The 27289-nt window shown below is 39.1% G+C and overlaps 1 protein-coding gene across 7 annotated transcripts in view; it reads left to right on the forward strand.

The window, feature by feature from the left end:
- Positions 1–286: 286 nt before the first annotated feature.
- Positions 287–27289, forward strand: part of bcl11aa (BCL11 transcription factor A a) — a 195176-nt gene continuing 168173 nt past the window's right edge. For 5 of the 7 annotated variants that reach the window (XM_048535801.2, XM_048535802.2, XM_059648507.1 and 2 more), the window contains exons 1-2: positions 287–595; positions 5643–5975. In XM_048535801.2, coding sequence (XP_048391758.1) covers positions 541–595; positions 5643–5975 — 388 coding nt within the window. In that variant the 5' untranslated portion in view covers positions 287–540. Of the gene's footprint in view, positions 596–5642; positions 5976–27289 lie in introns of those variants that run through there. The other 2 variants (XM_048535804.2, XM_048535803.2) reach the window with 2 other exon arrangements.

The raw sequence follows: 27289 nt of genomic DNA on the forward strand, positions 1-27289 counted from the left end.
TGGCACAGAAAGAGAGAGAGAGAGAGTTGGGAGCGGTGTGGAGGGGAGCGCGGTTGGAGTGGCTTTCAGAGAGAGAAGGCGGTGGTGTGTGTGTGAAGGGGAAGGGGGTGGTGGTGTGTAGATGGTGGTGGTGGTGTGGGGGGGGGGGGGGTGGTGGGAGCGGTTGCAGCGGTAGGCGGATGATGGATTGATTGGAAGCTGCTGGAAGCTGCGCCTATTGGATGCCTGGGACTGAGAGTGAGTGTGAGTGTGTGTTAGTGAGACTCTGTGTGAGCAGTGGGGTTTGTCCGGCCCCGTGTCCCTGGGTATGTATCATTGGCTTGCTCTCTCCTCTCGCCCTGCCCAGCCACCTCCTGACGTTCAAGTTCGCGGGCACGTCACGTACGCACTTGAACTTGGTCGTTTTAAAGCCATGACGGCTATCCCACAATCCATCTCCATCCGCCATCTTTGTATTATTTCTAATTTATTTTATGTCAAGCCATTGATGAAGATATTTTCTCTGGAGTCTCCTTCTTCCCGCTCCCGATGTGACCGAGCATGTCTCGCCGCAAGCAAGGCAACCCTCAGCACTTGAGTAAACGGGAATTTTCACGTGAGTAGCTTTCAAATTTTTTTTTGTTCCACTTTTTTTGGGAAAAAAACATATTTAAAAATAAAGCGCTCCGTTGAAAGTGCAGGGAAGAAGAAGAAAGATCTTCCCCGGCGGCCCCCCCGCAACCCACCCCTCTCTCTGGTGAGGTGCCGGCAGCAGCAGCGGCGCCGGGGCTCGATCGGTCAGCGCTTTGACCGGACTCCTGACAGCAAGTGGCCGGACTGAGGGGCAGAGCAGCTGCAGGGATCTGAGCCTCCCAAGTGTCCGGCTCCAGATCCGCTCAAATTCTCTTATCCACCTTTCCCCCCTCCGTCACCTCCATACACAAACAAAAATCCTCCACATGCCAAGGAGGGTGGGGGGTGGAAAACAACAGAAGAAATCAGAATAAACTCCTCAGGAGGTGAGGGGCAACGAAACTGTAAGGAAGAAACTCAACAAGAGTCCAAAAAAAGTGCCGATACCCCTCCCGCCCCCTCCTCTCCGGACACTCGGCGCTGGCTTTGCAGCTTTGATCGCGCCGCCCCTCAAAGGGCATCAGTCCCCGAGCCCCATCCGTCTTCCACCCCCCCCCACCTCCCCCGCCAAAAAAATTTAAACTTATTCCCTCTCCTTCCTCCTTCCTTCGGAAGCCGGGAAATCGTCTCATACTCGCTCGCAAGTTTAATTCACCGCTTAACTTCTCCCGCTTTCCCTCCTCTTACTATTTTTTGGAAGATTTTCAAAAAAAATCTGGAAGTAGATTGTGATTGGGAAAAATCTCGTGCTTGAATGTTTACAACAAGCTGCAGCTCCGCGTGTGCGGAAACCTCATGGAAAAAAAACCCAGCGCCGACGCTCTCACATTTTGCAGCGTTTCGCAAATCCCCTCCCAGAACTATTAAGTCTAATTAATAATTTTGTTTTGAAGAGTCACAAACTCCGCTGTAAACCCCGGGTGTTAGCGTTGCTGTCCTCGGGCAGACACGCGGAACTCTCGGGGCTGACCGAGCTGCGGGTGTCAGTCAGTCCGGGCGCGCACACGTGCGATCCGCCAGATCGGGGAGAGGGGGGAAGAGATCCTGAGGAGTGGGAGGCCGGAGAGTGGGAGCCCGGGCGTAGACGGAACACGGGGATAGAGATCCTGGAACTGGGGGAGAGGAAGCCCGGGTAGAGGGACCCCGGAGCGAGGTGGGATCGGTATAACTGAATGAGAGATCTTGGAGACGGGTGGTGGGGGTTGGCGGAGGTATGTTGCTGGAGAAAGAGAGAGCCCGGAGCTGGACGGAGAGATTCGGGAGTCCGGGGGGGGGGGTGGAGGAGGGCGGCGGGAAGGTCGGGGTGGGGGGTGATGTGGGTGGTGAGGTAGAGACGCCAGAGTTTTTGGATACACTAGTCAGAGAGAGAGAGAGAGAGAGAGAGATATCCCGGAGCCGTGGGGGTGGGGAGAAATAGATGGGGAGGGAGAGAGAGAGAGAGACCCGGCAGCACAAGAGAAGGGGAGAGCGGGAGATCTATGGGCGGTGGGGGAGAGAGAGAGAGCGAGAGCCTGGGGAACGACAACCCGGTGGACGGAGTTGGGAGAGAGTCCAGCTCCCGGCACCGAGATCCCGTGGGGCAGGGGAGTCCGGGTCCCGGACTCCGTTCCCACACACGTTCGGAAGGAAGTTATTAACAGCCCCACCCCACCCCCCGGAATGTTAAGCACACTGTTTGGGGAGAGGGAGTTTTTAGCTTTGGTTTTTGTGAAAATGAGACTTTGTTCCTGTTGGGGGAAAGCCGCAGGTTTGTTGTCAGATTTTCCAGTGTTGCCGTCATCTCTGAGATTGCGATCGGCCAGTTCCTGGGCTTTCACATTGAAATCCAACAGAGCGAGCAAACTGGCGAGAATTGAAAAGAAATACCTGGCGAATAAAGTATAGTTAAAACTGTAGTGTGGGAGTTTCTTTCGCGTTTAAAACCCGTTTTTCATAATTCAGTGATTGTGGGAAAATGTATTTATAAGCCAGACAGTGGAGGAAAAATAAGGCGATTCGTCTTGTCGATAGAAATCGCGGACTTTTGGCTTTCTGAATATTTTCTGTTTTGCCAAGTCCCCGTTGAATCGTCTCAATGTAGAATATTGGGTCTAAACGGAAGATGTATCAAGGTTGTTTAAAGTGTGCGTGAGGGACTGAAGGGAGAGGGGTCGATGCTGCGCGCTTGTGTCGCTAGGAGGCAGAGTAACATCAAAAACAAGCCCAGGCTGCAACCTGCGCAAACTTCCAACACCATTTCCTAGCGACTGCTCTCAGATCTTCCTCCTTGTCCTCCCCCGCCGACCAAAAAAAGCAAATTAAACGAAACCGACCCCATCCCAAACACACTCTGCTTTACTGGCTGTTTTCCATCCGATATTCTTCCAGGTAAAAGGGCTAAGTCTGATGCCGAGCTTCACCTGCACGAGGGCTCGACGCATCGGAATTATTGTTGAAGTTCGTTGAGTTCAGGCATTATTCTAAACAAAAGCAATCAATTAAAAAAACTAAATAATAACACAGCTTACCCCTTCCCCGTTAAAAAGCTTGGAGAAAAAGGAAACAATTTTTAAAAAAATCAGTTCAGTTAATGATACAGAAGCAAAGTTTGTTCAATAACAGCAGCTAGTTGTTTGCTCTAAAGAATATTTTGCTTTGACCCACGTGTGTGTGATGATTGCATTTTTTAAAATTTTGGGAAATGCTTTGGAATAAAACAAGGCGAACCTAAATAAATGAGTGGGAGCTTCGGCGATCAAGTGAGTGTTAGTTTGTCCAAATCCACTGCTCCCGGTCTCATAACACTTCCAAATATCTCACTCCGCGCATCATATCTTCCGCAACTTTATTGCCGTTTGCTAAACTCCCCTCGAACCGACATTTCCTGATACTATTGCGAAGTGACAGTTGTATGGAATTCAGATGAGGCTTCCAACAATTTGCAAGCTCGTCCAAAGGTATATACGGGCACAGCTATTCATATAGGAAAAAACATCGTGTTTGGATACATTTTGACAGCTGAAATTCGAGATTTTATTCGGAAGGTATTAATGTACACACTTTCCCTTCGCGGGCTTGGAGCTAAACGGAGCCGCGTTAAAGCCGCTTGCCTCTACTGTATCTCTGAATTTCTCCCTTGTTCTGTTTCAGTAATATCGATTTCAAATAACCGAAAGCGGTTCTAAAGTTTGTTACAGTAAATAATACATTTGATCACGAGTTGAAACAGCGTACTTTCCACTTTTAGATTGTTTAAGAACGACAAACGATTTCTTAACTGTTTCTGAAGCTTATGTTGAAGCATCAGATCAGTGGTACGATATCAGCTCAATACAGGTAGCAGTAGAATATGTCTTCAAATGCATCAAACAAGATTCGTAAATGTTGAAGCATCATACATTGTGGCAATAAAACTGCTAATTTAGTGAAAGGGTAGCCCGCACATTCAGTGTAATTGTTTTTGTATATGCCCACGTATTCTTAATGTTCTATATGAATTTGAAATGGTGACAATGTCAAAGTGCATCTGGCTAATCATTTGGATTGTATGTCTTACTTTACTGATTCGTGATTTTAAAATTAAAAGCAGAATCACTATATTTGAGCCTTGTCATCTGTATACTTCTTTCTTGGGGTGTAGTTATCTGTTTAATGTAAATTCAAATCTGTGTATCATTTGAAAACATAACAGAAGACAATGGCTTTGAAGGCTGTTTTCTAATTAGTCTTGGAATCTCAAAATGCCACCAATTTTACAAAAAAAAACTTGTCCACTTTCCTTCACCTTTCACACTTTATTCACTAAACTTGAAAATTAAGCTGCCAAGATTATTCAACGATAGCCACATCTAATATTTGCCATAAAATGCCAGTGAAGTTCCATTCAATTGTCTGTATTCTTCTAAATATATTCCATTGAAATCAAACATGATTTTGCACATTGTACTTAATTTTTTTTGATGGCATGTATTTAATGTCTTGAATTGTAAGCTTTGTGTCTGAATAATTTGTGACCCTTTTTAATTTTCCTTTTAATAGTGGATTACCATGTCAAAATTGGTTGCCAAGTGAGAGAGGATGTGTTGCAGGGTATATTCGCATTTAATCTAATTAGGAATCATGAAAGGGATACCATAAGGTGGTTGGCATTCTCAATACCAGGGCGCAAATTTGACTGAAACTGATCAAAATTTCTATGGCTGAAATGATAAACTTTGGTAGTCTGTTTTGGTTTAATTTAAAATTATTTGTCATTCTTATTGATTCAGGTAATTAAAAATAATTTGTTTTCTGTGGAAAAGGCTTTGTGTGGTGTAAAGGCATGACAGCTTTTTCAGTCCTGTTAATGTTTATGGCAAAATATTAATAAATTAATATTTTTGAGTTTCGTCCCACTCAGTGCAGATAAAATAGGTATTTGGTACTCACCATGAACATTTTAACAAAAGCAGCAAAGAATGCAATATCTTCTATCACAAAGCCCATCCTTGGCATGTAAAACAACAAAATGTAAAGCCACCAGCTGTTTAGAACTAAGATTGAATTAATCAAGCTAGTTCCTCAGTGCCAAACAAACCCCATTTTTCTACAACATTCTAAGAAAAACATCAAAAATAATTATAAGGGGGAGAAAAACAGCTGAACACTGTCCTTGCTGTAATTCCACTGCACTTTAAATTTCTCAAAGCAATCAGGCCATTGATAAGGGAATGTGGTGCAACATTTATTTGGCCTTCTAGTAACACGTTCATTTTCACATCCTTTGGTTTTCGCCTTGTGGGTAAAGAGTTAAATCAAATGTTTCTGTTCTTAAAACTGTGCTTTTGTACATAAATTGCTATGCGTCGATTAAATTTCGAAGATCTGTACTGATCAATGGGAGAATAATGACTCTTTCCTAAATACAACTTCTCAATTCTATTACTGATACAGGCGTGTGGGTGGGGGGAAAGTAGAGAAAAGAAAGATTGAAGATATTTGCTGGGTAGAATCACCTGATTTATGTTTTCTTTTTGCTCTTTTTGTTTTGTTTTGTTTTTTCTCTGCTGTAGCTGATTCCCTGGAAGCCATTCTTACAGATGAAGAGGAGGAGCATGGCACCTTGGGAGCTCCTGAGGGTGACCACGATCTCCTTACCTGCGGCCAATGTCAGATGAATTTCCCATTGGGGGACATTCTAATCTTTATTGAGCACAAAAGGAAGCAATGTAATGGTGGCCTCTGCTTGGACAAAGCTGTGGATAAGCCTCCGTCACCTTCTCCCAGTGAGCTGAAAAAGGCATCCACACCTGTCGAAGTTGGCATACAGGTCACACCAGATGATGATGATTGCCTGTCTACATCATCCAAAGGAGTTTGCCTGAAACAGGAAAGCACAGCAGCAGGTAAAAAAAATACACAAATCAAATATCAAAACAACATTTATATGCTTGTATGAGCAGAAATAAGGGGGAAAAAAATCACAAGCCTTGTTGTATCCTTTCTTTCTCTTGCATGTTTTTGCTTTAATCAGAGTGCTGCTACTATTACTGAGTCTCTATCAGCTGTCAGAGTTTGCACTGTAATTAAACACAACCCCATGGCAAAGTGACATAGGTGACCTTGACTTTAAGTTGCCATTTATACTAGCCAGGTCAGAATTAAGAGGGCAGTTGCTGAAGTGCACAGACATGCTTATTCGAAAGTTTAGGGGCATATTGGAAATTTCAAAGGTTGGTTTGACAGGAAAGGCCACTCGATGCACAGTGTCTCCTCAGTGGAATGATAAATGCCTCTTCTATTCTCTGTTTTGTGATCTGGTTCTGACAGATGTGTCTTGATTTTTCTTTCCGGATTGGTTTCCTTGCTATACTTCACCCTCTTGAACCAATTGCTTGTGGTTTCTGTCTGTGTCTTTTTGTCACTGCATGACTGTCACCTTCTCTACTCCTCTTTTTATTTGTCACTAATACTCTTTGTGCATCTCTCTTTCCTCCCCTCTCATCTTTCTCATTCTCCTGATGTCAAATTACAAATAATATTTGAATGTTTACAGACATTTCACAATATTCTTTCTTTTTATGTGATAAAACTTTTGTTCCTTTTTTAATTCTGCTTAGCTGGTTTTATGATTATTGACAGAATATTGATGGCAAAAAATGCCATTGTAGAAAATAAAACTTTTTTTGTTTTTTAGTTTATACTGAGTACATCTGTTGATAATTTAGTTACAATACTCAGTTCCCTGAATTCTGCTTTGTGATGGGATTGAAAATAATAATAAAAAAATCCATTCTTTTCAATGAAATAATTTCATTTTTGGCAAAATGAGACAATTTATACAAAATGTGCATTTTTATTTCTTGGAAAACGCCTGGCTTTTCCTTTTTAAAGAAAAAGTCTGTATGCACATTAGTTTCTTGACTAACTAAGCCGTATACAGCACTTTTATTATAACAGCTTATATAGCTTATCAAAGATGCAATAATACTAAATAAAGCTTCAAGATAAAATTACGGTATTTACTTAATTGCATCCAATTATGCAGAAAGATATGATGCAAATATCTAAATGATGAAAATGCTATATTTATATTGAAAATGTTATTCAGATTTTCACCTCTTTCAGTTCTTTCTTTCACTGTTTAGATAAATTACATTTCTACCATTTCCATGAAGGTTTAGTGGGTTTCATTATAATTTCAATAAACATGAAGCTACTGTAATGCTGTAGGAAGCAGGCTGGGAAATCCATTTAGGAGACAAATAACGCAGTGACCGTTGATATCTGTTGTCTAAGACATGAAGGAAAATGAATACAAATAAAAGGCATGATTAATGAATCAGGAACCTGGCAGAAGGGGCTTCTAGCCTTTTGAGAGTGGGGGGAAAAAAGCCATGTTATATTGCCAAATATGGAATATTGCTTGAGTGATGCAACGTCCTATTTACATATCGAGGAGAACAGCTCACAAGACATACTACCCAACCGCCGTAAAACAAATGTGATCTAAATTGTTTAGAATGGACTCTGAAAGCTTGCTGAATGCATAGTAGATTTAAATATACTGAACAAGTACAGATATGTGCTAGTACAACATTTCAAACTTACAAATGGGGTATTTTGATACACGTAAGATACTTTATCTGCAAGAAAAGCAGAAGACAAACAATGTTGCCCTGAGACATGCATTTTCAGGAGTTAAATGGTGGGAGATGTTTCATTCACTGAATTTAAACCGTTTATGCTCTTGAAATGTAAATAACAGAAAATTCCATTGCACAATTTTGTGTATATACTCTTTAATAAGCTATATATAAAAATGTAACAATGTGTTTACACATATATGCTAAAGCTCTCTTTCCTGATATTTTTTCAGCTACATGTATCAAAAAGTTCGAATTGTTCCTCTTGATGAATTTATTATAATTTCAAAACCCACATTCACAAGGTCTGTTGGGTAATGTTTTCATTTGCAAAATGTAGAAAGATTGTTGGGATTCTGGCCTAGGTGTCAGTTTCAAGCTTGTCCTGTTGTGGACTTGTAAAAAAAGGTGTTCATTGCAGTACAATCATGAGCTTTTCATTACACTTAACAGATCGACTGTTAAACATTTTATTTATTGCCTATTTTGATAGTGTTGTGCTTTTAAATGTGTACACGTTTATTCTGCAATGACATAGCAAATAAACATTGTGTATCTGTTACTTGAACCTACTTGATCATAGATTGTGGTTAACTTTGATAAATCAGATCAGATGGGAGTTTTATTGTATTTTCAGCTATCTAAATACTAGAAGCAAGCTAATTCTCTGATGTGGCACATTGTTTGTTAGCCAGGGTAAATCAGCCACTGTCTTAGGATACCATCTTAGCCAGGGGCATCTGCACTCCATTCCTTTGTTGCAATTAGCTAATTGATGCAATATAAAAATGAGTTTACTTTGCATATTATTCAGTTTTTAAAAACTTGTCAAAACTGAATTATGTAGTAAAGAATGATTTACATTCTGAATTTTTACATTCCAACTGGCAGGGCTTTGTGAAATAAAGGCATTTAGTGCCTAGTCGGCCATTTCCTGGCACCAAGCCATCTCCTTCCTAAAAGCTCAAAGCACTGGGCATCTTAAGTATTCTGCTTTTGTGCTCTTTTTTATTGGTTTCATATTGAACACTGAAGCAGTGCTGACCAGGCCCAATCGCTTCCTCTAATTTTACCAGTTTTTTTCGTAGCCTATTATTGATTTGGCACTGGTGTTTTGACTTGTTCCTTATTCAGTGTCTCAGAGACACCTGGGCACTGGAAAGAGCAAGGTGCAGGGAGGATGAGGTCAACCCAGATCCCAGCAGGGTTTTAGTGTTCTTCATTTGCCTTTACAATCAGAGCTCAATTATCAAGCCTGAATGTGGCCCTCAGGTGTGAGCTCAGATGGGATCATGTAAATGTCCTGTGAGATGTGATGCTGTAATATTAATGTTATTCATGAGTGCACTGTAATATTGTTCTGCACTGGAACTGGCAGCTCGGTGTACGATACCTTTTGGGAAATGGGCACAGCCTTTTTGGTTTTTAAAAAAAGGCAAAAAGAAATCTTCTGAAATGTTTCATGAGCACATGATGAATATTGACTAACAGTAAATAAATATAATTTTCAGCACATTGCCCATTTTTTCCCTCCCAAACTGCAAGTTGCTAGCAGTGTTTATCATGCTATCCACATGTATTAGAGCAGAAAGTACCTAAATTGAAACTATGTTTGAAAGTAATCATTCTGATCATTATTTTATATATTCTGTATGTGTATTTCCCTAAGTTAAGCAACTGTCGTGTGTATTGGCTGGAAAACATGATGCCAATTAGCTGGGGCTCATTCAGCGTGACGTTAACACATTGTGTAAGAGTCTTAACGCACATTTAACTGGGAAGTTGTGCCATCTTTATGACAGTTTAATGTAGTATCCAAATAAGTCGATGAATCGTTTCAATAATGAGGAGAATATTATTTGATTATCCAAATAAACAGTTACTGCAGCCTTAATATGTATGCGGAGGCAGGGAGAGAGTACAAGAGAAGTTGATTTTCTCATTCTGTATTATAAAACAAATAGTTTGTGTTGAATCACCTCTCAAAATCACTTAAATCTTGATGCTAAATGCTAATTGAAATAGCTGATTCTTTTTGTGTATATTTGATAATGATGTCGTCCAGCATGGAAAGCCATAATTATTGGGTAACCTGAGAACTTAATTGTTTAGAATTAGCAGTGGGAAAGATAGAAAGATCAACTTTCTTCAGGATGTTTAAACAATGAAAGGTTATTCCATGAGAAGCTTTTATCCTTAGGAAATTTCCTTATTTTTACAATATTGTTAATGTATAAGAGTGGTAGATGGTTTGGAAGAATCATGCTCACAAATGTCCTGTTGTCGTAACTCCTGGGTTTTGTTTTGAAATGCTGAAATTATTGTTGTTATTTTGGCAGGGTTGTGATTGTCATTCAGTTCTCCTTTCCTCAGTAGTGTTTATGGGTGTGGTGGTTGTGGAATTCCAAGATGGATCCCTGTGGGAAGAAAAAGCACAAGTGGGCAACACTGTCTTTGGGTTTAGATACTTGTGTGTTCATGGCTTAGTGTGTTTAAGAATTGTGAAAAGTTTGCAGTTTTGTTCCATTTGAAATTGGAGTACCATTCATTTTATTGCATGTCTCCTCCTTAAAACACAGCATGTCATCTTGTTTACTAGTCTTAGAAAATTTAAGGATGTGTATTGAGAGGTGCCAGGCACTGAAGTCTGAGGTGAGGATTAATATTATGTCTTTGCATGCCTAATGCAAACAGAAAACTTAAAATAATGTATTTGTCCTTCATTTGTTTTATTGCAGAGTTACCTCCATCTAATGCCCAATGTTTGGAGTCTGACTGCTCCACTATCTGTACTGTAATCTTGTGTGGTTGTCACAGCAGTTTTCCAATAAGCTAATTGCCACACATAATATCAGAGATAATGGGAACTGCAGATGCTGGAGAATTCCAAGATAATAAAATGTGAGGCTGGATGAACACAGCAGGCCAAGCAGCATCTCAGGAGCATAAAAGCTGACGTTTCAGGCCCATCTCTGATGAAGGGTCTAGGCCTGAAACGTCAGCTTTTGTGCTCCCGAGATGCTGCTTGGCCTGCTGTGTTCATCCAGCCTCACATTTTATTATCTTGCCACACATAATACATTGTTAGAGATGTTGTCAGGATTCTGAATGAAAGTTAGGATCTGTGGAAGTCAATATAACTGTTCTTTTTTTTTATTGTTCCTGTGCTTTGGTTTGATTATCATTGTTTGTAGCAAGCCAAGATTACCAGTCCTAGTTTTTTTTAATGTAAAAATATTAAAAGAAATGGCTTAGAATAACCTGTGCTTCCTGGATGAATCTTGCTGATAATTTAGCAAAGCTCATTTGAATTTTAAGCACTTCTTTAATCTTCAAAGGCTAAATTGCTTTATGAATATGCATGGTGTGGGCAGACTTTAGTTCATTACCTAGTTGTAAATTCTAATGACCATTAGGTCCTCGCTGTAATTGCCAATTGTTTTGCATTTTTGATTGGCCTATTAACATGTGCATTCGGCATGCATCAGGCTGGCTTGTTAGGATACTGCAGAAGAAAAGGTGAAAATTGTTTATCGCCAAGATTTGAGTATTTGGGAAAATTGACGTACAATAGCAGTGCTATTTTTCCCCTCTTTCTTTAAGATTGAAAGTTCACCAAGAGATTCAACATATTTAATTTACATGATGACTTTGCGCTCCTTTATTAATGTAATTTGCATATGAAGCTGTTGTTAATCACTTTTGATCATGTTTTCTGCATTAGCACAGAAGCTGCCTCTGTGGCTGTTTTCCCAAAGATGCTGTAGTCAAAAGCTGCAAGCCGCTCACTTCCTTCCACTTCAGCTATACTGAAAGCATGCTTCAAAGTTGTTAATATTCAGTGGAGAAACAGTATCCAGAACACAAATAAATTATTAAGTGCATGAACTTTTTAGACAGTAAGATGAACTGATGGGGTCCATCTGTGAGTTCCAGGCTTTTTTTTGTGTGTGCAGCCCTATCTGACTTCATAGCCTATGGTCCCAATCCAGTGCATGCATAATTGATTCCAAACGTGCTATCATTTTCTTGATGTAATTGCTTTAGTAAGATATGATGAAATGTATTAGATGATTTACATTTTCCCCCCCCCTTTTTAACAAAAAGAATGAAAACTGGAGGGGATGTGGGAACTAGTTGAAAGGTCCAGTGATGTTAAAATATTAACATGGTGCTCCATGTCATGTTACTTCCACCTTTTGTGTGTCTGCAAAGCAAATAGAATGGCGTCACTTTAACATTTTTACTCTCCTTGTGCAACTAAATTGTTAAAATGCCACAAAACTAAATTTTGTCATTTTAACAACAGAAAATTGTTATGTGATTTGAAGGGAGGAAAATCACACGCTCCCCATCCCCTCAGTGATCACAAATAATATAACAACATGTTTTAATCTGTAGGAGATTCATATTTAATTGTTGAATATTGCTGCACCACATAGCAGAAAAAAAAGCCAAATGTATCATACTGCCTGAGTTTGTTGGAGACAATCCAGCTCTGAAAAGTTAAGATTTCATCAGAAGTAGTGCAAAACAAAATCTTTTGGGTTGTTCTACTAATACAGTTTGAGATTCAAAGAATGCTATGTTTACAATTAAGCTTTGCTTCGAATGAGGGCAAGGAGTGTGGTTAAGGGACTGTAGATTCTGTGAAGGATAATGTAGTTCTTCACCAAGGATTCCTGATGTCAAGAGGTTTCATTCCAAATAGTGCAAATTCTGTATAAAATATTACCAGTGTCAAATTGCCCAAAGTGAACATAATTCCTTTCTGACCAGCTTCCCATGCAGTATGTTGCATTAGTTAAGAAATACTGCCTCGTCAGGGATGGTTATCTGCCTGTTAAAGTTAATATATTGTTCTGCTTGACATTAAGCTTTTTGAAATTGTTATTTCTGTTGCTGTTGTTATCCCTCATTGTAAGGGAAACCAGTGTAGCCTGAGTAAACTGAAGGTTGCTCATTCCTGTGTATCAATGTATTGTGACTTCTTTTACAAGCAATTCGAACTGAATAAAATCGACAAATAAACTTGTGCGGTTATAAGCAAAGTAGTAGCTGTGAATTACATGGAAATCCCTGAAGGATTGGATTTGATGGGTGGTGGTTAATTTTTAGTCTTGATGAGTCCACTTTTACACGCTGGTAGTTGCAGACAGCATAAGAGTGAGAGTCGATGGGTGTCGCTGCTCAAAGACTGCTTGTATAACGAGATCGGTTTGAATCGGTCTTTAATAAATCAGCTTATTGACAGCCGAACAGGTCGGACTCAAGCTATATGCTCCCTATGGTAATTTCCCTACTTTAGATCAATATGAATTGGTTTCCATGTGCAGACATGAATGGATTCAGCTCACTGCATGAGCTGTTAATGAACCAATCTGTGCACACAAGCACAGAATATGGTTTATCTAAAGTAAACCACCTCAGAGTAGATTTATTAAAAATCAATCTGAATCTGATGCTGTCCTAAATGTGCACAGATACAAGTGATCAAGAGGAGAATGAAGTACTTTGAAGTCAGTAATATAGACACAGAGATCAGCAGTGTGACACAAGGAGGGAAGGGTGTGCATTTAAGGACATAGAATACCAAAAGCTTATTCTAGCAAAGTAAGTAACAGCAGGTGAAACGCTTTCCAAACTTCTTCTGTTTTTCTTAAATAAAAAGTGGAAGTGAGCGAGCGCACTCTACTATAAACAATTAGATTTTCCTCTGTCATGTTCGTCTCTGAATCACTAAGAGCAGCTATACTTGTTACGTACAATTTACTTTTCTTAGAGATGGGCTTTTATTTTACCTTTCAAAGAAGGGAAGAGGAACTGTTCAATTTCTTTTCATTTAATATATCTTTGTGTTTTTCCTCCTCCTTCAGCTTTTTATTAAACCTAACTTGGCAGGGAGGGGCTTATGCAGAGCGGTCAAGCGCATCTGCTCCTCTGAAGACAGTTAAGAAAAGGGGTTAGCAGCACAGGGGCAGCAGCACAAAGGGAAATTGTACATTTGAACCATTAGTCTCTTTAGCCTTGGTGCAGCCAGACTGGTTTAGCAGACAGAATGATAGATTGCTTTGTCATAGGTCCCAGGGTGTGCCCTGAACTTGAAGCACTTTGTTTATCCCGAATAGAAAGGGAAAGGCAGACATAATCTATGTCTAGCTTTCAGGAGCTGAGAGGTAGAAGCGTATAGTAGACCGGCAGAGTGGGTGTGGGGGTGGGGTAAGAGAGTGGAAAGGAATGGTGGGTATGTGCCTGGTGATGGCTGTCCATTAACAGATGAACTTGGCTTAGATCCAGACTTCTGATGAAAGTGTCATACTCTGTGCAGTTTTTTTTCTTACCTGCTGACAGTACATTAATGCTCCTGGCTGTTTTGGCTGAGCTGGGGATGGGAGGGGGGCTGTAGGTGAACACGACACAGCTCAATTTTTATCTTAGAACCAGTTGAGACTGGTCTGCCTGGCCTTGCAGGCGGGCGTGCTCTTATCGCCTTTCCTGGCTTACATTGTGAAAACTTGTGATAATGCCAGTAACCCGAGGGCTCTGAATGGGGGTAGGAGAAGGGTGTGTTGGGAGGATGTTGGGCTTGGGTCGGGTGTGTGTGTGTGAGATAGAGAGAGAGAAAGAAAGGGAGGTTTGGTGTTTGTGGAAGCATATTAAATTAAATCTTTGCAAATGGGCGAGGTTGAACTTGCGCTATAGAAATCATCTGCAAACGAATCCACACATGTCTAGAAACATGATGCGATAGTAAAGGGAGGGGGGATACTGGGACAAAACAATGCTTTGTAAATGTGGATACAAGAGTGAGGAGGAAAGGGATGAACAAATAACTTGAAGTAGCCAGCACTGACTTTTAGAACACAGTTTCAGGAGCATGATGTGGAGCTGCTGGTAAAGTGTTAGCAGGGCTGCTTGTTCCCTTTAATTCCAGAGAAATAATACACAGAAAATCAATGGCCATGACTAGTGATAATTTACTGTACTCTGAGTGCTAACTACTCTGGTGCTCGATGGTGAGCTCCCAGCACAAAGAGCAGCTCTCCAGCATTTTATTTCTGTCACTCTGCATCATGCCTGCTGTAGGTCATCCCTTTTTTTTACAAAACATCTCTCAAAATCTTAACATGGTTCTTGTATAATTTATGAGTACCTTCAGATGCTGAGGATTTTTATTACAGTTTACTTTTGGTGTGTAGGTGGGAGCCACACAACAATGATATCAATCCTTGTTTTGTGGAAATTTTTTTTTGGTTCTCTGATCAGCCTAATGTGCTGCTAAGAATTGAAGGAAATGCCTCAGGTTCACAACTGTAAATCTAATCAATACACCAACATGCAACTGACAGTTCTTCTGAAGCTGTCATTCTAAAATATTTATACTAAAGACTGCTTGAGAAAGCAGCTTCTTTCTTTTGCCCCAAAAAACCGTGATTCAGTATTCCATATGATAGATATCCTCATTTTTGAGCCACAGCTTCTGCGATGTGGATAATTCTATATTTCTGAATTGATCTTTTGGATTTATTGATGTCTATTACTCATTTGTTACTTCGCTTTTAAAGAAAGCGGTTGAATTAGTAACTTTTTTCCATTTATAACCCTTTATGACTAATTTTAACTTTCTATATTGACTATCCTGAAAAAATAAAGTAAACTTGACTTGGATCAGCATTTGAAGGGAGGTGGGAACTGGTTTCTACTGTCTTAAAATGCTCTTAAATTTAAGAGCATTTTTGAAAGACATTGGGGTAGCTCATCACAAGAATGTTGTTCATTGTTAGAATATCTCAGGAATTGTTTATAGTGAGGCCATATTTGTTCTGGAGTTGAACCTCCCATCTGAAACTCTAAATGTTGCCATATTGCAAATTTTGAGTGGCGTCAACATGAGCAAGTCTGATCTAAGGTTGCACTTCAGGAGATTATTTAGGTGGATTTGGAGAGGTACAATTAAGTAACGTTTAGCCTTCCCACTAGCTCTTCCCCTGCCAATGGAAAGAAGTAACAAGCTGGAAAAATTTGTCTACATTTCTAATTTTTTGCAGTTGAGATGCAACTGCTATGAAACAATAAGAAATGCTGCATTGAGTGATGACACAAAGCTAATATTGAAAAAATAAAATAGTGGACAAAATTCAGACTTGCATTATCTCAAATGATCATACATGATGTTCAAATCTTGATTTTGAGCATCTGCTTGTGTTTGGCCCTGAGGGTTTTTAAGTGAAGATTGATCTTTGGTGTTATGCTCAATGAAACATTTATCTTAAAATGAAATATGTTGTTCCTTGGAGGGGGTGTGCGCAGTTGGAGGGGGAAGAAAAACTGCCAAATGGTAAGCTTAAAGAAAAACTTTACAAGATATTGTAAGATATCGAAGTGCTTAACTTTTTTCTTCACCTTCATTTGGTTGGGGAGGGGCAGGGGTAGAAAGAAGGAAAGCTAACTTGATCCCTTACTGCTCAAATTCCGAACTGACTGTCTCGCTGCTATTTAAAGGGTTTACCATTTGTTATTTTACACTCTCTATTTCCAGGTGACAGAAGGTGTCAGTTTTTATTTTAACATCTTCAACCAGGCAGTATGAATGCATGCATGCTATATTTATGTCAGACTGGCACAGTTTTGTAATACACTGCCTGGAGCCTAATTGAGGGTATATCTATTTTTGATTTGTGGGTGGTAAGTAATTATAAAAACATAAGTGTATTTATTTAGTTTTACTTCTTATGAGGAGTTTGCACATACATTACTATTGAATGTGAAGGGATTTTGCAGGTTCCCAAATAGTCCTCTGTGGTTGAAATGTGATCACCAAAAAAAAGTTCCCCAATCCATCCTTATCCCCAGCTATGAATGCATGGCTAAAATTCCTTGATCTAAGAGAAATTTCACAGGATCAACTTTTTCATATTATTTTAAAAAGATCAGTTTGCAATTTAAGTGGGCTAATGCCATAATTTGTTTAAAAGCTGCATTTAAACCTAGTGATCTATCCTTCCCCATTCTTGTGTAGTTGTGTGAAGAGGCTGATTGCAGGGGTACAGTTTGTTTCTAGTGTGGCTTGGAAAACACGTGCAGCCAAATTTTATTCTGCCCAGCAGCTTATTTGCTGAACAACCAATGCAATCACATTAGAAACAGACATAATGGTGGCGCTATAGTGATGTTAATATTACAAATGATGTTATTTACGTATTTTCTTGATCTTAATTCTTCAGTCAGTTCACAATTGGTGTAGAGTTGTTTTTTTCCAGCTATGTAGAAACGTGCACTTTTGTACTCCAGTGCTCTTAATTGCTATACCTGTGCTCACTGAGGTACTTATTAATTTGCTCATTAATATCTCTTACACTGTGAGCATATTAGAATGTTTGCTAATAACTTGCCCAAAAATCGTAGTTGAAAAAGACGAACTCCTTTATTTCCAACCATTGAAAGGAAAGAAATGACTGATGAGAAGAGCACCTGGACAGCACTCATGAGCTTTCATTAAATTGCCGCCCATGCTGCAGGCTTTATGCTGTCTCAGTTTTTGTTTCACAGTAAACAGGCACATTCCTCCAGTGCAGCCAGTCTGAAAAGCTTTCAATTAAAGACAACGCATCTATAGGGTCTGAAAGCTCTGAATGAAATTATTTGAAATAAAGTATTCTATACATCATAAAGATTTCAAAATATTTCAGGCGTGTTAATTGTAATGTACAGTAGGATGCTTCTGCTAGTCCACCCATAGTTCTATAATGGGGTCACATATGTCCCAAAGTGATGTTTGGATTATGTTTACCATAGCACATTTTGTTTGTAACTGGGCAGTGTGATTGGTGGTGATGATAAATGACGGTGGCCTCCTGATCCACAGTAGTTTCTATGGCTGCCAGTCTCCAAACTAGTAAAACTCACTAAATGCCGAGGATGACTTGCTTGGAGTTGAGGACCTCGTATTATGAATATGAGGAACCTACTGATATGAGACACAGTGGTGGGTAATTCATACCTCTCTGACCACCAAGCTTGGTGGCAATTCGAAATCAAATTCAAGAGCTATGGTGAAACCTAAAGTACATACAATTTCACATGAAAATATAGAACGAGTGTCATGAATCCTGTTGTCTGCCTAAAAGAGAGTTCAAGAACCCCATGCTAAAATTGTTGGCCCCACTTCATCTATCAACTGTTGCTAAAACCACCATCACAAGTCTTTAACGATTGTAGCATTTCATTAATACATTTAAGTTTAAAAAGACAAAATTGCCTGGACTTCCAAACAATATCACTTACAAAGTTCTTAGAATTTTAATTCTAACTCAATCTAAGCAGCACTGGTTTAGGTAGATAATCATCAGTTCTCACATCAGCTTCTGTATTGACTCTATCTTCAACATCAGTGTTTGATTTAAAAGCATTGCTTGTCCTGCTCTTAGTCATTCTGTCTGTTTGGCCTCCTAGGTGGAGAACCAGAGTTCACATAGGCAAGAAGATTACAAAAAATTAAGAAGGTTGAAACGCTACAACTTTCACGCAGCACCCCCTGATAGTCACAGCATGAACTATGCTGATACTACAGAGTTCATTCACATTTTAGGTATCTAGATGTTTTGGGATAAGGAAAGAAAAAAGTTATAGTTTACTCAACAGAATTAAATATAGGCTTTTAATCATTGTCAAAGTCAAAAATGGCATGGAACTGGCTAGGAAAAGAATGGGAATAAGGGATAAGAGTATGGCAAACTCTGAGGCTGACATTGCAATTAGCAAAAATTGAGGCCATTTTTAAAAAAATCTCAAATTATTAGTACATCATGATGTACAGAATAAGACAGACTGTTGGGTAAGGTGGTGGGAGATCTCTTTCACAGAAATTAAACTGTTGCTGTCCCAGACTCTGTGGTGTGAGATTGGACTTAGAGTATGACTTTTATATTACTGTTTTCTGAATTATGCTTCTCTGATATTGAGCCTGACAATCACCAGTCTAAGTTCCACTGTATCATTCTTCCATACTATTTATAGAAAGCTAGCTGAGGAGCGAGTAACTCTCACCTTAAGATCAACCTATTCATGCTTGCTAAACTAGTCAGTAGGAGTAGAGCACAGGCAAGGTTTTATTGATTTATTTATTATTTCTTCACTTCCCTCTCTGTGCAACTAACTTTTTTCTTGCCTTCTGAGTAGCAGACCTTGCAGTTTAAAATATGTGTTGCTTTAAGTGCTTTGAAACTTTTGATTGTTTAGATTCTTGATCAGCATCAATTTTTACAAAGTGAGGAGGATTATTCAAGTTTGAATCCAACTGAATTTCTCACTTTTGGAGACATAACCTTTATATGTTAATTTCCAGTGTTTAGAGATTTCTGTGGTTTAATTCTTGGAATAACTGGAAATGTTGTCCTCTGGGTTTGTGATTTATTATTTTGGATAACTTATTTTCCAGCCAAACAAAAACGAATGAGCTAATTTTTTAAAGTTCAGAGTCATAATTCTCAAAACACAATTTCATACACTCTTAAGTGCTATCTACTATTTGTAATCAACATTCTGTGTGCCAACTCTGCACAATCAATATGCTTTATTGTGATGGACACTTCAGTGATTTTTAAAATATGCTAGTCTCTCTTAACGCCCTTTTTAGTGTTTATTTACTGCAGTAAAGAACCATACCTGGCTACTTTTTAATTTAAAATATTATATGTGGAATTCTGTCCATCCTATTTAACTGGTCTTAATTTACCATTATTCTTTGGACGTCACAAATGCTTAATCAAATTTGAGTTAATTTTGCCTATATTTTGTATTCATAGATGAGCATAAAGTATTACAGAAGAGGAAAGAAGCATAAAAATTGACATACAAAGAAGCCAGGCAGACTAATTATCAATAAAGGCTGTATAGGAATGTTTGGCAACTGTAAATCTATCAATAAAGAAAAGAATAAATCCAAATCAGTCAAAATAGCTTTTTTACTGCCATCTTTGCTCTACATCAGTGATTGAGGGGAAAAAATGTTGAAAATAGATTTCAAGCACAGCAAAATTAATTTTAATAAGTACACATTTCATGAGCATATCTTTAAACTTATAGTTACTGCCTTGGTCTTTGGATGTCTTCATACACTTTCACTGTTTGGAATCTTCTTTGCAGCTGAAAGTGGAATTTGATATTTCTGATCATATGTTTGATGCGAACGTTTGCCCTGAGATTTTTAGCCCACTGATTTGTATTCTGATGTTATTTATGGTATAAGTGTTGTCATCCGTCTGCATTAATATAATTGCTTTGTATTTTTATTGTGGGGCCATTTTTAGTCTATTTTGAAGCGGCATTTTGCTGTGTTTTTATTGTTTTCCATTTTGTACACTGCAGCTATTCATGATTTTTTGCTTTCATGTATAGCTGTTAACTGCATGATTATGCAAGGGTGAATACCCTTATTTTCTGTTTAGCAGTTTGATTATGGTTATTTTTCATTTTTCACCATTGTTTAGTTCTTTAATATGTTCTGGAAGAATAATTTTTTTGAGGTAAAGGTAGACACAGGCTGCATGCATGTGTGATCTGGTGCTGTTTTTATTCTCAAATTTCATAGCCATTTTCCAATTTGCACAATTCCCTGAACAAACAACAATTGAATGTTCAGTTGTTTTGAGATTCTATTTGGTGAATAAATTTTGAATTTATGGCCTTAAAAGGACACTTCCACCTTTTAAGCAAGTGATAAAATGTGCCAGAGTTTCCTCAATTCTGCTTTAGCAACTATTAGGCTTACGTTTGCACTCAATCCTGCCAATAGAAAATTTCTATGCAGCTGACTTGGCAAATCACAGAATGTAGAAATTTCCATAAATAATTGAGATCTGAGAAAAGCATGACATAGGCGACAGGTTCTGCTAAAGTTCCTCTTATTTAATTGATGGAACAATTAGGGTGGAATTGTATCAGAGATAATAGGAACTGCAGATGCTGGAGAATCTGAGATAACAAGGTGTAGAGCTGGATGAACACAGCAGCCCGAGCAGCATCATAAGAGCTGGGTCCGAAACGTCAGCCTTCCTGCTCCTATGATGCTGCCCGGCCTGCTGTGTTCATCCAGCTCTACACCTTGTTATCTAGGGTGGAGTTGCCCCCTTTTAGGGACTAAGTGTGGGTGAGATTGTGTTAGGCAGGGAATCAACACACCACCCCTGTTGCTAAGGGAACTCATTGATTGCATGCCAGTCTGTTCGTTAGGAGCTCAAGCGTTGGTGACTTAGGAGTCTAAAGGCTGCTGCTCAAGGCCTACTCGATGTGAGGAGTTAAGTGTTTATTTGTTTGTTTTTGTTTTAAAATCTTCTTGTGGAGGATGGAGGCTGCGGGAATCAGAGGCAAGGCAGGGACCAGATTTTAGTGGCACGCACTTGATGCCAGTGGTCGCCTTCGATTGACTTCAGATTTGAGGTGCCCCCAATCTAGCAAGCAGGTTGCCCAGGTTTTCCAGTTAGGAAAATAGCCTCATTTCTCACCAGACATGGTGGTCGTAAAACAGGAGGCTGCCAAGTTTTTGCTCTTAAATGGCCATTAATTGACCACCTAAGAGCCTTTAATTGAAGGCAGGTCAGTAAAGCAACCCGTGGATCTTCTCATCCAGGGCTTAATTGGTGAGAGGTGACTATTTTTCCAGGGCCAACATTCTGCTCAAATTATAACAACCCCACCTCTCACCCAAGTGCCCCCCTCCCTCACTATCTTAAGCGAGGGGAAAGTTTAACCCTTGAAATTTGAAGATATTAAACCAGCATTCATACAGTGTAAACTCAGCATGTTTTATGTAAATACTGTTGAGAAGATGTTTCTGTTTTTGATGCAACAGATCATAATTCCATAGAAAGCCTTTGTAGAAGATAGAATGCAAGTATTACTAACAATAAATTTTTTAAAAAAAACTGAAATAAATTGCTACAAAACATCAGAAATATTGACTTTGACTTTGGACTTTGTGTTGTAAATTACGGGTGTAAATTTGCACCCTTTTTCAGAACTGGTTTCAGTACAGGTACTGTGCATCCTGTGGTCTTTTTACAAAATGGTGTTATGCTAATAGTCTTAAAATGAATTACAATGGGTCTAGCATAGAAATTTCTAATCATTTTGAGAAACTGAGTAATGCTTAGCATAAAGCTAGTGTAAAACATTTTTGTATCAATTTCCTCAGAGTCGATGTGGAACTCAGCTGCAGGGTTATACCATTCTTGTTTCTAGGAATTTCCTGGCTATTCTGTGCTAGATGACGCAACACTTGTGTTTTAAAAAAACATATCATCCAACATACTATGAGTATGCCATGGGAAATCTGCCAATATTTTAATGAATTTATACTTTCTGTTTCACTTTTTCTGTTTTTGTCTCACTCTCAGTATTACTGTTCTCTTTATAATGTCTGATCACATTTCACTAAAGATGCAGAGAGCTGTGCTAAGCATGCTATTATTAACAGTCTTTTTATATGTATATGTCACCTAACATTCAGCTCATATCTCGAGTGATGTTGGTTAGTCGAAATGTGGCTATTAAATTTCCTTATTTACATGATGGGGGGGCTGTGAATTAAACCTGCTGTGCTGCTGTCCACCTGCAAAGAGCTTCTTTTAAGACATTGTCGGAATCACTATTTGCTTCTGATGCCTTTGGAACTGTAAAGTGAGCTCTCTCTGAATAAACAACTATTCTAAATCCAATTTCAACAGTTAAATGGGCATCACTAACATAAATAGTGTGCTTGTGGAGTAGAACTATTTCCATCTAATTGTCAGCTCAAAATTAGTCTCATTAAGTTAGTTGCCATCAAGTTGGTGTAAATGGCTCTATTTAAATGTCTGTATTTAGTCCAGGATACAGCAGACATGCTGTTTTGGTGTGATGTGATTTGTGATTATGGTACAACTAGAGGGACATTGCTGTCATTCACCTTTATATCATACCATGCTTTCTTTAACAACTTTGCATCTTAGGACTGGGAACTATAGGGTTAAATTTCCCACTATCGTTTCTTTTTTTAAAAAAAAATTGCTACAGGATGGGTTATTTCACTTTGTCGATTGTTTTCTACTTTAATGTACAATGCAATTTAAAACTGACTGAAACTCGGGGAAAGGGGACTGTGCTAGTAAATTTTCAAAAATAATGCTTGATTGGTGGCCTTTTTCCATCCCCCCCCCCCGACAACTCCTGTTTTATCTATAATGGGGAGAGAAGCATAATCCATCTACGGTTAAAGCCATGAATTCAGGCAGCTCTGCACTTTGGTTCATCCACCAGGAGGTGGTCTTGAACAGTAAGGTAGGCAGTCATTATCTTCACTCCCTGCCCCAGGGCCCCAGTTTAATCTGTTTATCCAGAGTTTGAATGTGACAGGCCACTTGAGGGGTTTCCAGATTCCAGCCTCAGATTTGAACTATGGTCTGTCTGAAAGCTCTTGGTTGCAGGGTTGTGCCATGAAGTCACTCCAGTACAAAGTAATTTGGAGAAAAGTGAAAATTGTTACCAAGTGCCGCTCCCGGACTTACCAACCATATGTAACCATTCTTCATAACTGTGAGTGCAGTTAAACACAAGCCTTTTGTTTGATCTTGATCTGTTGCACAGAACAAGATTCCACTTTGTTTTGCTTTTTTAAAATCCAAGCCTGTGATCAAATCTGTTTACAATTTCTCAGGTAATTTATGTCTGGGAATTGTAGTGAATCACCCATACAGAATGTTGTGCAAATTGATCATTACCAAGAGACTGCCCTTGCTCTACCACTTCAATCAGTGTATGGTAGAGGCTGGTGGCTGTTGGGGAGTTTGAAAAAGAGAATGCAGAGTATGCAGGTTGATGGTGTTTGAAATGCTGGTTGCTGTCAGCAAAGAAGCTAGAAATCCATCTTGTCACCATTTTAAACACCAAGTATAATATCCGTTCCAGATGGCAAGTAATGATTTACTTTTAAAGCTTGTTGAGTTCTGTAAGCTAATTTTTGTTGAACAAATGGAATTCCATGTACAACTTTGATATGGGAGTTATCACTGGATTTTGTTTTCTTTTTCCTGCCTTCATCCATCTATCTTCACAGTAATAAATCTGGGTTTGTGTTTCGCACTATAGTTCCTTGAGTGAGAAGTTGTGGTTCAAACTTCATTTCAGGGCATGACCATTATAATCTAAGATGACACTTACTATCAGACTTGTGGTCTTTTAGATGAGACATTGAACACAAGACTTGGTCTGCCTATTCAGTTGGCTGTTAAGGATTATATGGCAATGTGAAAAAGGTGGAGCTCTTCTGATATGAAGGCTAATATTTGTCTAGTAACACCAAAAATTAGCTTGTCAATTATCTCATCGTCTGTCGCTTATACTTTCTGCGGATTGGCTACCACACTTTCACTGGAAGTGTATTATGGAAGCAACATTTATTTATTGTTTCTGCTGTTGTTTGGTACAACGTGGAATGTATTAGGGTGTGTAAATGTTCTTCTATTCTGCAGGACAGTAACTGTGACCGCTTAATGAATAGATTACTCTGCATAAATATAAAAGTCTTTTTTTAAAGTGTTGACTGTACTCCTTGCACAAACACAAGATTTCTCGTGTATTTGTTAAAGTAAAAATTTCCTTAATTTTCGAGAAGATCACTAGTCAAAGAAATGTTACTCCCCATGCCTAGATTTCTGAATCATGGAACTAGGAGTGAGTGGTTTTAGATTGGTCTCATCCTTCTCAGCAGTACTGACTACAAGTTTGTAAGCAAAGGTGCTAATTAAATGTTTGTGTTTTACAAATATGGCAGCATTATCAACTTTCAGGTTGATGACCTGTTTGGTGATCAAAGTCTCTGCTAGTGGGGCCACTGTTTCATTTCAAGCTGCAGCCTCCTACGGGGTCTTTCTCTGTGGCTATCTCCAAACTGTTGTTACCACTTCTCCCAGGAAGGTGTCTGTTAAAGGATATGGTTAAGATTTATTGTGGCTTTTCCAGTGTGTATTTTGCATTATTAAGTGATGAGTTTTATTTGTATGCTGTGAAATGTTAACTTAATTTGGTACAGTGCTGTAGAGTAAATGGTTTCTGTAATTTATGCAGATTCCTTTCAAATAAATATTTAGTTTGAGGGAACATTTAAAACTCTCATCCCACATAATTTGCTTTTCTATTGTAACAATGGTTGAAAAGTTTACCTTGTGAGATTGTAGATTGGACTGTTACTTCTCTCATTTCACTGCCCCTTCCCCCAGCCACAAAATCAAAAGCACTAGTGTAAAGAGCTAGAAAGGTCATTGCTGATAATAGCAGTTCTTAGGGTGGTGATTTGGGGATGCTGCTTTTTTTTGCTTGTTTAGAAGTTCAAACTGACCTGTCTAATGCATCCCATATTCAGGTTCCCCTATGGTTTCACAAAATATCTGCCCCTGCTCTCGGCGCATATAGCTATTATTAGCAAGTGTCAGTCAGTTATCTGAAAGTGGCGCTTTTAGCTGCCATTGAAGTGCCTGACACTTGGTTTATAGCAGATTAAATGAAATTTTAGGCTGGTTTGGCTTCACTGAGGGTAGACAAAAGAACAGCTGCCATGGAAATGTAATCTGGCACCAGCAAATATAGGGTGCCATGACTGATGCATTAATCTAAAAGAAAAGAAAATTAGACTCTTAATATGAATCTTCTGGAAATTTGTCACTTGAAACCTTTTTCTTGTTGGGGACAGGTAATTTTAAATTTTTTTTTCAAAATTGTTTGACATTGGGGAGAAGGGGTAGAATTTTGTCTCAAGATTCTTTTTGTTGCTGTTTTGGCCTACAAATTGGCTTACAAAGCACTTCTTGCAAAAGAGTTCCAAATAAAGAATTTTTTGAAAACCTAATAAAAGGACAGTTAATAGTAATGATCCATTGCACAGTAGGTATGTACAGACACAACTGTTGCGTGTTACAGAGTTGCATCACAGTGCTTATTTTAAACACAAATGTGGGCAGGTGATTGACCGGTAAGCTGCTGGTACCCTCTGGGATACAGACCTTTTCAGCTTCCTGCTTGAAATAAATGATATCCAGAGGAAAAGAATAGAAGAGCACCCAGAGAAGGCTATTCAGACCCTGCAGCCTATTCCACCATTTAATAAGGTCTTCTAACTCAACTCCTCCACACCTTTCACAGTCCTTGTTGCTAATCCTTTTTTTTAACTTAGTGCTGTCCATTACATAGAATTCACTTTTTCACTTTTATTCATTTTGGTTTCCAATGAAAATGTGACCAGTTTTAAAACATTGCTGTCAGACAGCTTTAAATTAGTGTTTCTAGTACAAGGAACAGAAGCAGATCACTCCCTCTACTCACTCCTGATCTGTGTCTGAAAAATAACCAAACCCTCTTTTTTGAACAGGGGATAAATTATGATTTTTTTTATACCATAAGAAAGGTTATTCTGCCTCTAAGTGCAGTACTGTTTGTAAACTTGGAACTGCATGGTCTGCAATTGTTCAACTATTCAGTTTTAACAGTTAAAAAACCATGGATAGAATCCTCCCACAATTTTTGAACTGCCCCACGTGCAATGTGGAGTCATAAAATTACAACTGATAACTCTGTGATGGCTGTAGTTACACGGAGGTCCTAACCTCTGACTAGGCCTAGAATTTATAAAATTGTAGTTAAGTATTGGGTGGGGATTTAGACCAGAGTATCCTAAAGGATGACCGGGGGAATCGATTCATTAATGGAATGTCTGAAGGAGAGTTGAGTTCCTCCATTTTTGTTTTTATGTAAATACTGTGTAATATAAATTGGCCAGATTGCCATGTCATGCTAAACTTGTTTGGGGATAGGGGTGTGTTATAGGGTGTTTTAAAGCAATCAAGAATTTACAAGAGGCCCTGGACATAATTTAAAAAGTGAGAAGAACCATGTGATCGATAGAGTTCAATACAAAATATTAAATTGGAACAAATCATTTGGATATGCAAAGTAAGTGGGAGAGCTTGTGGTGCAGTGATTTGTGTCCCTCTCCATGGGGTTCAGGTTCTACTCCAGTACTTGATGACAAAGGAAGATGCATTCGTAACACAGCCAAGCAGGCTGAGCATCAACCTGCAAATCCTTCCAATATGTTAGTGGGGAGTAAGAGCAGGACAGTTCCATGGTCCTATGTAAAGGAAAGTAAAATGAAGCTTCTACCCTCGATGTTCATAGCGCCAGGCCACAAAAATCATACAAAAATGCATATTGCCAGAGGAAGAGGCAGTCAATGGTGGCTGAATAGCCTTCAGGCAGAGAACTTGAGAAAGAGAAATGAATCATGTTGAACGGGTAGGAATGAGGCTGAAAGAGACCTGTGCTATGATCTCATTATGATTGAAGAAGCCAAATCCCAGAATAAAACCTGGCTTGATAGATCATATAACAAAATGTGGAGCTGGATGAACACAGCAGGCCAAGCAGCATCTCAGGAGCACAAAAGCTGACGTTTTGGGCCTCATCTTTTCTGATGAAGGGGCTAGGCCTGAAACATCAGCTTTTGTGCTCCTGAGATCTGCTTGGCCTGCTGCGTTCATCCAGCTCCA

The sequence above is a fragment of the Stegostoma tigrinum genome, chromosome 9 (genome assembly GCF_030684315.1).
Source record: "Stegostoma tigrinum isolate sSteTig4 chromosome 9, sSteTig4.hap1, whole genome shotgun sequence".
NCBI lineage: Eukaryota > Metazoa > Chordata > Chondrichthyes > Orectolobiformes > Stegostomatidae > Stegostoma > Stegostoma tigrinum.